This window comes from Lactuca virosa, chromosome 4 (genome assembly GCF_052849685.1).
Source record: "Lactuca virosa cultivar CGN04683 chromosome 4, Lactuca_virosa_CGN04683_v6, whole genome shotgun sequence".
NCBI classification, from domain to species: Eukaryota; Viridiplantae; Streptophyta; class Magnoliopsida; order Asterales; family Asteraceae; genus Lactuca; species Lactuca virosa.
The window spans coordinates 370,845,211-370,859,190 of record NC_136429.1 but is presented as its reverse complement, the minus strand read 5'-3'; the positions used below and the strand labels follow the sequence as shown (position 1 = coordinate 370,859,190).

The window sequence follows — 13,980 nt, the reverse complement described above, 5'->3', positions numbered from 1 at the left end:
CCCTCATTCTCAACCTTTTTTATTTTCTCAACTGAACTTACCTATATATATATATATATATATATATATATATATATATATATATATATATATATATATATATATATATATATATATATATATATATATATAAAAGATCGATTACATCATTATATATCCAAACTTCGTGACAAGTATTACTTTAGTTGATGTAATTGTGAGGGTGTACTTTGAGGATGAGCATGCAACGGCTTTATCGATCGGTGCTTAGAGATAAATGGGCAACACAGCCATGCATGTTCGCCACGTCTCAGTCAAAGTACGCCATGTTGCCCACGTGTCAACGCCACCTTGTTCATCTCTATCATCAAGACCCTTTCGAAAAGCATTAATTACACCATCTCAACACCACTTAGGCTTAGACTTAGAAATTTGAAGATTTTGCAAAAATGGTATCATCAAGAGTCTCTGTTTACGCCTGTTTGCTTCTACAAGCCTTGCTTTTGCTACCGACTCCAGCCATCTCTTCTGGTCTCTCTCTCTCTCTCTCTCTCTCTCTCTCTCTCTCATATGTATATATGCATGTATATATAGTTTCTGTATTCTGTAAGATGACGTTGTGAATATGCAGATGAAAAAGACAATCTTCTTCAAGGAATTAACAGCTTTCGGCAATCCAGAAACTTGGCAGCATTGACGAAGAACGAGAATGCGGGATGTGTGGCAGATGAAATTGCCGAAGCGTTGGAAAAGAAACCATGCAGCACGATGGCCGGTGCAAGCACCGTCACAAGCACCCGACCTCAGTACGCTGACTATCCAAGCGTCATAAAGAAATGCAACCTTGATTCCAACACCACTGCTGATGGAGTTATACTGCCGGTTTGTGTGCCTAAAAGGGTTCCGACGCTTGTTCTCACAAATTATACGCAGTCTTCGTACGCTAGCTATCTTAATAATTCTAGGTACACTGGAATCGGTTTGGGTAAGGAAGATGACTGGATGGTGGTGGTGCTCACAACCAACACTCCTGCCGGAACTTTTTCTAACATGGCTGCACCGAGGGTCGGTTCGATGTTGCAACTAACCCAGTGTTTTTTGGTTTTGATGTTGGTTTGGTTTGGAATTTGTTAAGTGCTTGGTGGTGGTAGATGATGGAAAGGAAAGAGTATTTTTTTTTTTTTTTTTGGTAGTAGATTGTGATTGGGACTTGCGAGCAACATATCTGTCGATATCAGTCGGAGTTAATAAGTGACATAGGATAAAACTCAACCGATCGCATCCAGAATAGCTTTCTTTTGAAGAAATAGTTTTTTTTTTTTTTTTTTTTTTTTTTTTTTTTTTTTAGTTAATAGATGTTGGGATCAATAATTATATTAAGAAAAAACTTTTTGTCTTTGTTATAATGTAACGAGCGTTTTAAGTTTTTGTGGCATTATAGGCAACAAAAGTAGTTTGAAAAAAAATTGGTTGGCGGGTCGGTGGATATGGATGTTAACAAGGAAAAACGGGATGTGGTTTGCATTCCTCGTTACTATCCTTGAAATTTCTTCCTTCCGCCTATGTTCCTGAAAATGTCAGCTACTTCCCATTGATTTTGGGATATTTTTAGATTGATTGGGATATTTTTATATTGTTTTAAAGATTTGTTTGGACTTAAAAAAGTTATTTTTTTTGGTTAAAGTAGTTATTTATAACTTAATTTTCTATGTTAAAACAAAAATGTTATCAAATCTCAAAAAATTATACTAACCAATTAGAAACATAATTGTATACTAACAAATTAAAACATAATTGAACTTTGGAAACTTGTTTATATATATATATATATATATATATATATATATATATATATATATATTAACGGCCCTAATGGGGGGTTCGGGATGGGACTTCCCATCCCGTTGTTCTCACGTTCGCCTCCGATTCTTTTAACAAATAGTCCCCATATGAAATCGGGTACACATGGATTTGGGGTCCATAGGATTTTTGACATCCGTATCGATGGATGCTAGATTGATTACATATATATGCATAAGGGAGGAGGGAGTCATTTCCTTCCAACCCACTACCATATCAGTTTTTTCTTTTTCTTTTTTCTTCATATTTTTCAACACACAAAAACCCTATATTTTTCAACCCATTCAATTAAAAAAAAAAAAAAACTAAGACACAAGTCTTAATTAGCAATAGAGCTATCGATGATACCTCCAAGATACCACTCTCTCTTCAGTGGATTGGGAGTGGTGAGTTGTTTAATTGGTTTCACTAACTCATTTATCTTCTTTCTTAACTTTTCTCTTGTACCATGTATTTTAAGATTTATATCTTAGTTGTTTTGTATTTTTTTTAACTGAATGGGTTGAGTGGGTCGAAAAAGATACGATTTTCATGTGTTGTGGGTTGAGAAAAATGAAGAAAAATAAAAAAAAAACTGATGTGAAAATGGATTAAGTGGGTTGGGAGGGAATGACTCCCTACCGTTCTCCCTAATTACGATGGACTCATTGACTTGGCGAAGCAAGCCATCATTCTAACCATATCAAGATCACTCTAGATATTTGCTGACAACCAACATAAATCATTTAATTAAGTAGGGTTGAAAATTATAAATGAAATAGAATGTAGCAAGTGTTTTCCGGGAAAAACGAAAAAAGGGCTTTTAGGTCAAACGTATATATATATATATATATATATATATATATATATATATATATATATATATATATATATATATATATATATTATACCTTAATATACATATTTGGTCAAAGGCTGAAATTTAAGAGGTATAAACCTTAATACATTATGTACACTCATTTTATGCATCACATAATTCTAAATCTTAATTTGGTCAACGTTTGAAAAAATCATAATCCATATTTTGAATTTATAAATTTTAAGATAAGATTGACCCGGTATTCCATCACCTTGGCCATTGAATCAGTCAACTTCTTTTTATCGGCATCCCCAAATTAGTTAAAAGTTAAAAGACTCATTCAAATAAAAAGATCATAAATACAGAAGAAATAAAGGGATTTGTTACTTCAAAGTTTCATATTTATAGCTCTTTCAAATTCCAGATTCAATGTTGACGACGAAGAGTTTTTTTGTTTTTTAGATATGATTTCGATTTAAGTTTTATTTTCTGCTATTGAATCTAATTTTTACGTTTCGATCCGTTGCAGGTTAAATTCGTCTAACCCTAGAACCGTCACTTTTATGGTATGTTCTCACAAACGAGCTCTAATTCCATATGAATTTTAGACTTTTTTTTTTTCATTTTATGTTCCTCTATCACATGACACGAAGATAACTCAACAATATTCATCGTCTCTCTTTCCTATCACGAAAATGATAAGAAAACTCAATAAATCGACGGAATCGATAACCGTTGTATTTATTTGTCATAATATCTCAAGTTTAATTTGAGAAGATTTGAGGTTTGGGGGTGAAACTGGAGTTTCAAAATTCAAACCGCCATCAACATCAATGTCTTCGTTTTCATATTTCATTAAAAAAACGTTTAATCCAGAACAACCCTGTCATATCCATTTCATCTATCCTTTTCCCATTAAATACAACAACTCAAAATTTGTTTTTCTTTATTTTTTTCGTTTTGGGTATCGAATTGTGCATCTGTTGAACGAACGAGTACGGGTGAACTCCTCAGCATCGATCCTTTAGAGCTTAAATTCCCATGTATGTCATCCAATCGCATCATCCAATTTTTTTATTCGTTTTCTTATTCAAATACAATGATCAATGGTTTTGCTTTTGTTTTTGTTCTTTGGAATAGTCGAATTGAGTAAGACCAATAACTGTATAGGTTTCAAGGTAATAAAGCTGTTGCTTTTTAGTTTCATAATGCCATTAGATTGCTTTAATTATCTCATTGCAGAACTTAATTGGTGATTTGGCCGATTATGGATTTAGATTCCGATTTATCGATTTTAGGTGTAATGTGGTTACATTTTTCCATTTTCAAATGTAATTTTCAATGAGACTGATATTTCCTGCAGTTTTTGTTTTGATGAGAATGAAAAATCTATTTTTTTGATTATATATATTATTAATAATCTAATATTTGATTCATCTCAAAAGAAGAAGATCTGAAAACTATTTCGTGCGGTTTTGCTTGATCTCAAGAAGTGCTTTTATGTAAACAAGAAATTGTAGGTTGACACTCTTACTGTTTTTATAATATCAATAAGTTCATTTGATTATTCAAGGTTGGAATGGTTTTTGTTAATGGATTTCATTCTTGGTGATTTTAGGTTTCAGTTAGTGTGTGTTGGTATGTAGTTTGGTTCTTACAATTTGGGGTATTTTAGTAATTTCACTGACATTTTGATCAGTTTGTACCTACAGAGTGTGAAGTGAGGAAAAGATGGACGTGACCCTCACTTTTTTGCACTAAATTGAGATTTGTGGGTAATTTCTTTCAATTTTGAATTCAAACCACTATTATTATTAGTTCACCCATCTGTTTGAATTGTTATATAGGAAGAAAGAGAACATGCAGTACATCATGGAAGAAGACCTTGAGCAACTAAAAGCCCTCTAAATGTGTTACAAGGTGTGTATGGTCTTTTGTTGACATTTCCTTAATGTATTGGATTATTAATCCATTATAGCCAAACATAATCTTTTAATTATATCTCTTTGTTTTATTCTACCAATAATCAACTTACTGTTTTCAACAATTTAATGTTACAAACTTACCATTTTTTTTTTTGCATTAAAAGGAAAGTGCATTATTTCATCTTCAAGGGAATAGATTAGCAGTAATAACTAAAATAAGGGGACTAACTATTTATTTAATTGTTATTGCAATCAGTATATTGCATCCTTTTATTTGAAGGCCTACAGAAAATATATGTTTATTTTTATAATGTTGTTTTTCTTTTATTTATCCTTTTCACTTGAGTATATGTATTGTTGTCAAATATTTAGATAAAAATAGACATTCAATTTCATTTATTTTGATTATTGTAAATGTAATCGTTATATCTTCTTTATGTTAACCATAATTTTCAAAATCCCATCTCCTCAGGTTTGGTTTAAGAGTTTTTATTTTAATTTATGTACGGTTATGTTATATAAAAAGAAAAATTGTTATTTTTAAGAGTATTACATACTTTTAAATGATAATAATTTATAACTTCAAAGTTTAATAAGATATTTATAAAAATCGGATAAACTCCAAAATGTATATCGAACATTTATGTCATTATATTAGTGAAATAAGAAATAAAATTGTTGACCAATTAAATGAGCTAAACTATAAAATAATGAAAGCACATTTAATCGGGTTTTTTGGGTTTTTAATAAAAAATAACAATATACATTTATTTCTAATCTGAAACAAAGTATTATTATTTTAGTAAAATACATCAACATACTTCTCTTTTTAATCCAAAACCGCAACATACTTTTAAAGAGACATTTATGAATAACAAATAAACACCGAAAGGAAATGATTCGTCGAAAGGTAACTTTTGTTCTTTGAAATACAACATGTTTCCGAATGAAAATTATTGCCACATGAAATTTATAACATGTTCCTTTGCATGTAGACTATTTGTATGAATAGAGAGGTGGGCAAAATAATCGGTTCATGGTTCATGATCCGAAATGGTTTGAAATCCAAAACCTATCCGAAAATGAGGCATGTTCAGTTTAAAACATATCCACCAGTTTGGATCGGTTTGAGAACTTTACTAATGAAAACGGTTTGGATTAACTGGTTTTCAAACCTATAAAAAACCGAATTTTATATATTGAAAAAATATTGTTTTCATCCATCATTTCTTCAATTTGTTGTTTATACAAAGTTTGAGAGGTCTCTAAAGACCAATTTTCACCCCTTGTAGTATGACAGATGCCCGAAAATTACTTTTTAAAAGCTAAAAGTTGAAAAATACAATTTTGAACCCGCGCCAAATTATACCAAGTATCCGGAAAATACATTTTTGCTCATGGTGAAGCCTTGAGTTTTATTTATTTGCCCGCTACATTTATCAATCATATGTTCATCTACATTTGTACAGAATCCCAACTTTTCATTCTTAATTCTTATGGATTTTGTTTCTACCAGTATGACTCTTATTGATAAATTTTTAAATGTAGTGAACTTTTTGCATAAAAGAACTAATTGCCTCTAGAAATTAATTTCTAAAAAAACTATTCGCACCCGTCGCTTGGCGCGGGTAAACGACTAGTATATATATATATATATATATATATATATATATATATATATATATATATATATATATATATATATATATATATATATATGTTGTAATGTGGATGGACAACTATTGTGCGGACGTGTGGACAGTGCAATTCTATTAGAATTACTAAGAGAATAGGTTGTTTAGTAATGTGAATACGTTCAACCTCACAAAACTATCATCATTTTCATGCATTCTCACTAATTCTTATTCGTTTTTGTTCTCATGCATCGTTTTTCACTCATTTTCATTCTTATAGAATACAGATCAATAAACGTTCTGACAACAGAATTAGAATAATAATAAAAGTCTATAATAACCTTATAGACGATTTAAGTACTGAGAATGTGTGATAATAATAATAGTTATGTAAGATTGAACATATTCATATTATCAAACAACATATTTTCTTTGTCATTCTCACATAATAGCACTGTCCACACGTCCGCATATTAGATGTCAATCCACATTTGAACCTAGCTCTCTCTCTCTCTCTCTCTCTATATATATATATATATATATATATATATATATATATATATATATATATATATATATATATATATATATCATGGTTGTAAAAATCAGTCTAGGCGGCCGATTAATCAGTGCCTAGGCGCTTGGCGGCCTCGAACCGCCTACGAATAGGTGTTAGAGGGTTAATTAATCGGCCTTGGTCAATATCGGACCAATAGTGATTCCAACACACTCTAAAGTCATCAGACCAATGGAGCCAACAACCCAAAGCACAGCTGTTTTACATTTCGAAGGGGATTGTCGCTCCTTTTTATAGAATATCTCTACCTATTATTTTCCCCCACCAGCAATGTGGGATGTGGGAGTGGTGGTTGAATATCTATTCTTCTCTTCTTCTTAGTTCATGTAACAGGTGGTTGAAGGTTTGAGCTTCAGTTTTCAATGGTGGTTTTGACTGGTGGTTTAACTCTTCAATTGCTGCTAGGGTTCCTTCCGATTTTGCCATTCCATCGCATTTAGTCTAAATGCGGCTCCTCCAGCGACGACGACTCTGACTCCTCCCCTGCTAGCCACCGTAGCCATCCTCTCCGACTTCTGCCATTGTCTCTGTTGTCTAGTCTTCTGCTATCGTCTTCTACCATGAATATGTTTTCGGGAACTGTACTCAAAGTGTTAGGAGTCTGCTCTTAAGGTAATTATTTATTGAGTTCTCAAAGAGTTATCCATCATCTCCGACTTCACACCTATTTCGAAGTTTGTGTAATTGAATCTGTTTCTCAGGTTCATTATTAAGGTTGAGTTCACACCTAGTTCACAACTATTTCACACCTTTTATGAGATTACCGTTTCTAAGGTTCATTGTAATTGAATGTCATAGGATGTTTCTACAACTGAATGTCATAGGATGTTTCTGCATCAATTGAATCCGACTTCACATGTATTGCAAAGGATTGACGCACACAAGCTGTTGATGAAAATCCTCACAGAGTTCATTGTTGATCTTGGCGGAAGCAGACATAAATGTTGATTAAGGACTTCAATATGATGAATCCTTTTCTTAATTCTTAACTTTGCTCTTGATTAGTATCCAATTCAAGGCCTTCAATATTTGAAACCCCTACAAACCATGAGCCAGACTATGATGATATAAAATGCAGTTGGCAACACTGATGCTATCAAGATCTTGGTGAATAAAAATCATAAGCTTGTGTATGTTGAATAGCAAGGAAGACAGATGCCTTTGAAAGTGGATATAGCCTCAATTTCTTTGATAGCTTAATCTATAATTGTGAAATGTTGAATTGTTATTTATTTATTGTTATTGTGAAATGTTGAATTGTTATAATTTTATATTTATTAATGTTATATATAATGTTATATTCTTAGGATTAATGTTATATTTATTAATTTTTTAATAATTAATGGTCACCGAGTAATCCCCGTCTAGCCGATTAATCCCTTGACCCCAGTCCACCGCCAAGCTACCGCCGAACGATTTCTGCAATCTTGATATATATATATATATATATATATATATATATATATATATATATATATATATATATATATATATATATACTGTCACACCCCCAAACCAGGATGGCGGAAACGTCTGGGGGTGGATGACTTCATGAACAATATCACAACATAATGTACTATAGTGATCAAAGCAAACAAAACCATCATAAATATACTTGAGAATGTTACATTGTTTTCAATTATTGTATGTTTCAAAACCAATTACATTATGATGAAAAAAATGAATAGTACGACGCCGTAACGTCCCATCCTCAAAAGCCTTGTGGCTACCTGTTTAACGGTTTCGTGAGAATACAAGTAGTTATGAAAAATATCAACAATTAAGTTGGTGGGTTCATAAGAGTTTTTTATGGATAAAAATTTGTAATTCTTTCCTTTTAAAAATGATAGTATTTCTCAAAGGAATTGACGGAATCTGTAACTTATTTGGAAGTTTTCTTCTGAATATTGTTACTTGTACCAATGGGAATCCTTACTTGGATATGATCAGTTTTGTGATTATTCAAGTTTGGATTCCTGGACTCGTGATTGATGTCGTGTCCAGAATGCAACTTGTTGATATTCCCTTTATGGGATACTGGTTGGTATGTTTGTATATGGTTGTGTTTGTTATGCATGATTTTTTTATTTTTGTTCGCTGCTATGGGGGTGGAGTAATTGGTTGTATTTGCAATTGGATTACTCGATGGAGTCTTGGAGGTGTGTAACGCCCGTAGATCCGGGCTAGTCAATTTAGAGACAATAGGGGTCGAAAACGACTTTTCGACAAAAGATTATTTAGAATAAATAATCTTAACCGACTTGTAGAATATGTCTCAAGGGTTCCGTACATATAAAGAATGTCACACCCCAAAACCGGAACGGCGGAATCGTTCGGGGGTGGAGGACGTCATGTTTAGTATCACGAGATATGTATATGGTAAGCAAGTAATGAACAACCATTTCATTTCGAAAGAAAGTGTTTACAATGTGTGTATTCACAAAACATAGAATTCATAAACAAATAACAAAACAAGACTTGAAGCTATAATGCTCCATCTTCTGAATTCCCAACACGAGCACCTGTCTAATAGTCTCCTAAGAATACAAGTTATTTGAAAGAGTTGATCAGCAATTAAGCTGGTGAGTTCATAAGATTTTAGTGATTTAAGTAAGTTGTAAAGTGTTGTTAAAAATGTAGATGTAACATGTAGTTGTAAAATGTTGTAAGTTGTAAGTTCTGTTTTGAAAAGCTCGCCTGTTCCTCTAGAAAATCCTATATTTCCTACTTTGATGGAAGTTTAAGTAAATGACACTACAACCCTTTCTATGGGTACTAAGTGGGTACAAGTTCTATAAGACTCAGAGTAAACAAACAATCGATTGTGCGCATCTGCCCTAAGCTCACAACCAAACAAGGAATAGAAATTAAGGCGGATAACACACATCCCATTGGTTGTTAGATCATCGTCATATATAACCCAGGTGTATTCACTTGTTACTCATGGAGTTAATTGTAATGGTTCCTTTATATCTAATGAAAAGTTCTTTAAGAAAACCCTTATTTCTTATAATAAATTGGTGACCACAATGACTACTTTTATAATAGCTTAGTTTATACTGATATATATAATCTAATATCGGATAGAAAGTTAATTGAGTGAATCTGCCCTAAGCCCACAACCAAACAAGGAACAGGAAGTAAGGCGGAAAGCACACATCCAACTACCTATTGGGTATTAGTTTTATATATAAACATGATGTATAAACTAAGGTATCATAGAGTTACTCACCTAAGGTCCTTTAAATTGTACTGGTTTAATAAAATGGATTAAACCCTTTACTGGGAAGTTTCTAGTTTTGTATACCAAAAGTACTGACTTTGGAAAGTATGTTTTGTACTAGAAAAACTGTGCTTTGACTCTGTGTCCTAACCTGACCCATACCTAGTATCCTTATGATGACTTAATGTATACTAAGCATATATATATATATATATATATATATATATATATATATATATATATATATAGAATCGATTAGAAAATAGATTGAGTGAATTCGTTCCAAGCCCACAACCAAACAAGGAACAGGAAATGAAGCGAAGAGCACGCATCCTTTTACCTGTCGGATCCTATTGGTATATATATATATATATATATATATATATATATATATATATATATATATATATATCCTGTGATGTATACGTTAAGGAATCATAAGACTAGCATTATGGTCCTTTCTTTTAAGCGTAGCCTTCTACCAAGGCATCTTCTGCTATGTGCTAGACTCGACTATTCAGTTTGTCGATTGTAAAAATGTATATTTTCCCTAGTTTATAACTATCTTGACGCGAAAATAGTTTGAGTTTGACTTTCAAGTGGTACTGTCACTTTATGAAAGAAATGGGAAAATGAAATAGTACTGTAGTGTTGTATTAAGTAACTACCGTTGTACTAATTACTTTAAACCTATTGTTATTTAAAGTACCATGTGATCGGCCTGTATCCTGCTACCGACTCTATAGAAAAACGACGATGTAAGACGTCGTAAGAAATGACGTTTGGCACCCGTAGACTTGCAAGTCTCACTATAGCGAGCAGCGAGGTGTAGGATAGTCAATCCAGTATAGATCTATACACAAACTCAAACGCTCCCCAATTAAGGAGATTCTGGATACAAAACGGGTCGTGACAGGTAGTGTCATGCCCCCGTTAAGTGGCTCACATAATTGTAAGTAATGTATATGTATATGTATATGTATGTGCTAGCTGTATTGTGTGTTCTTTCTCTGTCTAGCCTGTATTGTTTGTTTCTCATCATAGTATCTATTGTTTGTTTCTCATCATAGTATCTATTGTTTGTTTCTCATCATAGTATCTATTCTTTGTTTCTGTACTTCATTGTACTAGAAGTAATGAAAAGTATTCTCCTAAACTATACCTATTATAGCTTACTAATGTTCTATTTGGACTATTACTGAAAAGACTCGTTTATCTACCAAGTTATGTTTGTACTTTAAAAACGGAGTTTTGTATAACTATAAAGTAACATAACTTTAAAAGAGTTTTTGAAATGTTTTGACAACTTATAAATGACATAATTAACATTTTGAAAGATGTTTATAACAAATATTTACACAATTATCATTGTGTTCAACTTGTATCCCCCCTTAAAACAGTTAAAACAGTTAAAAGATTCATTACGGGGTATGAACTCACCTGATGTGGGTGATTCAAACGGGTATGCGTGTAAGGATGAGTAGTTCCACAAATGAAGTCCCGAGATACAATAGGTCCTAAATGACATATAAGGACACATATTGACATGAATATAGTGTTTATAAACAACTATATGAAAGGAAACACCTTCCGGGACTAGGAAACACTTTGACCAAGTGTTGGAATCACATGTGATTCAAACTAAGGGAGTGTACGGCCATTTTGATGGGTATGCGGCCATGGGTGTGCGGCCAAGGGAGTGTGCGGCCGCACACTCATGGTAAAGTGTGCTCAAAACGTTTTCCAAATGGTGGGGAGGCTTGTAGGGCTGATGTTCATCAAGTGTTGAAGCTAGAAAGGCATTTTGGAAGCCCTAAAGCACCAAATAAAGGGGTGTGCGGTCACATGAGTGTGTGCGGCCGCACACTCCTTGATGAACATGTTTTGGACGTTTTCTAAGGCTCATAACTAGTAGTAACAAGCTTTGGGAATGGTCCTTACAATATGGAAGCCTTTAGGTGTGTTTAAAGGGTGATTTGAGGGGTGTACGACCACCACTGTGTGTGCGGCCGCACACACCACATGCTCTTGAGTTCTGGGCATTTTCAAGGCTTTAAAAAAGTGTTCTCATCAGGTTCTAAGCTTAACGAAAGAGTACTTACGATCCGGAAGCTCGAGAAGGTCCAAAATCGCCAAGAACAAGTGTGTGTTCTTAGTGTTCTTGGTGAAATGGATGAAGATTTGAAGATCTAGCCAAATCACGATTTCAAATGGATGAAATCAAAGAGTGTTACTAGTTTGGAAGGATTAACAACAATTTAAGTGAAGAACACTTACATTCTTGAAGATCTAGGCTGAAAATCGGATGATAGTTGAGAGAGAAATCGAGTTCTAAGCCTTGGAGGGTGAAAAGTGATTAAAGGAGGCTGAGTTCTACACTTATACTCGTGAGTGTGCTGCCAGGAGAGGGGTGTGCGGCCGCACACCCATGTGTGCGGCCGTACACTCCTTGTGTTGGAGTGTAAGGCCCGGTTTTGATGCTAGAAGCGTACGCGATCCATTCCTATGTTCAATGCTTGAATGTACTAACCTTTGGACCTTTAAATGAACTCTAAACAAGGCTAAATGATAGCAGAAATGAGATTGACACTCAGTTGAGCTGGCTGGCTGAGCTTTACCAGGCAAAAATTTAAAATTTTTCGGGTTGTCACAAAGAACGCCGAAATCCGAGTTATAACGAAGAAGTTATGGCCCGTCGAAGTTTTACGGCAAAACCGGCACGACACCGGGAAGCGTAAATAGTGAATTTACGATAGAAGACTTTTTGGCCTTAGTGATCTAAACAAAAGTTGTAGAATACGTTAAACAGAGAACATACAAAAAAAAAGAACACCCAGATCTGACTTCGTATGAGGAAGTTATGAATTTTCTAAGATTTGGCATAACAGTGCACGGCCCGAAACTCGAATTTTAGTTCGAGCGGTTTTTGGCCTACGCGACCTAAATGAGAGTTTAATATCTCATTAATAGGAACTCAACAATAAAAAGACAGACAAAAACGGAGTCTGTATGAAGGAATTACGAATTCTTCGCGGATATTTAACAGTCTAATCTTCTTGTACTGTTAAATTTAAGATCGGTCGAGAATTAGCCGACGGAGTCTAAATGAAAGTTGGAGATATTGTTTTTACCTACGCGTGGAAAAAAAGAACGTCGAAAATGGAGCTCGTATACGAAAGTTAAGAATTTTTGAAAATCGGCTGATTTCCACCCTGTGTGCGATGCCACGTGTCAGCGCCAGCCTGTGCCTGGCTGTATCCAGCTGGCTCATGACGTGAGCACCTTAAAACTCACGACGTGAGTGACCCTCCAGCCCCCTATAATTAAGAGGTTAAGCCCTCTTCATTCCTCACACCTCCCCTCACTTCCCTCTCTCTCTCTCTAGAACCTCTCTCTATCCCCGAAACCCCCCGAAAAGCCTAGGGAACCTCCCTAGCACGAGGCGGAAGCCCCGGAGTGCCCGAAGGCTCCGAGAAGAAGAGCCTTTCGGCCCGGGAACGCTGCTCCAGCGAAGCCCGGTTTTGAGAAAAACCCGCTGTAAGTGAGCTACGCCTAACCTATCTTTAGTATAGCTTATGTTTTAATATAGTAATGTTATTAGGACCTTAAAATAATTATTTGGGCTATTATTATGAGTTATATAAGAGTGTTCCTTAACACTTATATAATAGTAATAATAGCTAGACTATTAATTAGTCGCGGTTAACGTTAGACTAAACCCTAGTGGTATTGATACTAGGTTTTGTCAAGAGAAAATTGTTTTAAGATTAACGAAGCGTTGTCCAAGTACCGAGTGACCACCTTATCAGGTGAGTGCATAGTTACTTTCATCTTACACATAGATATGAAGTATTTTATATAAACTACGTGCTATGTGTGCATATTATCTGTATACTTGCTATCTATGCTGGATGAACAATTTTATACAAGTTTTAAATGATTTAAACTGTATATGTATTTATATATACATAATATGTTGGGTA

At 34.0% G+C, this 13,980-nt stretch overlaps 1 protein-coding gene across 1 annotated transcript; it reads left to right on the top strand.

Annotated features, from left to right (window-relative positions):
• Positions 1-415: 415 nt before the first annotated feature.
• On the top strand, positions 416-1,253 carry LOC145169000 (putative GPI-anchored protein At3g06035). Its single transcript, XM_079087616.1, has 2 exons — positions 416-510; positions 611-1,253. Exons 1-2 carry the CDS (start codon positions 429-431, stop codon positions 1,111-1,113), a joined length of 585 nt encoding a protein of 194 aa, XP_078943742.1. The 5' UTR covers positions 416-428; the 3' UTR covers positions 1,114-1,253.
• Positions 1,254-13,980: the final 12,727 nt, after the last annotated feature.

What these genes read in the sequence shown, in the direction of transcription:
- LOC145169000 (XM_079087616.1), top strand. Translation starts at nt 429, where the DNA reads ATGGTATCATCAAGAGTCTCTGTTTACGCCTGTTTGCTTCTACAAGCC. An exon ending in GACTCCAGCCATCTCTTCTG is followed by an intron (nt 511 to 610) that starts GTCTCTCTCTCT and finishes GTGAATATGCAG; the next exon opens with ATGAAAAAGACAATCTTCTT.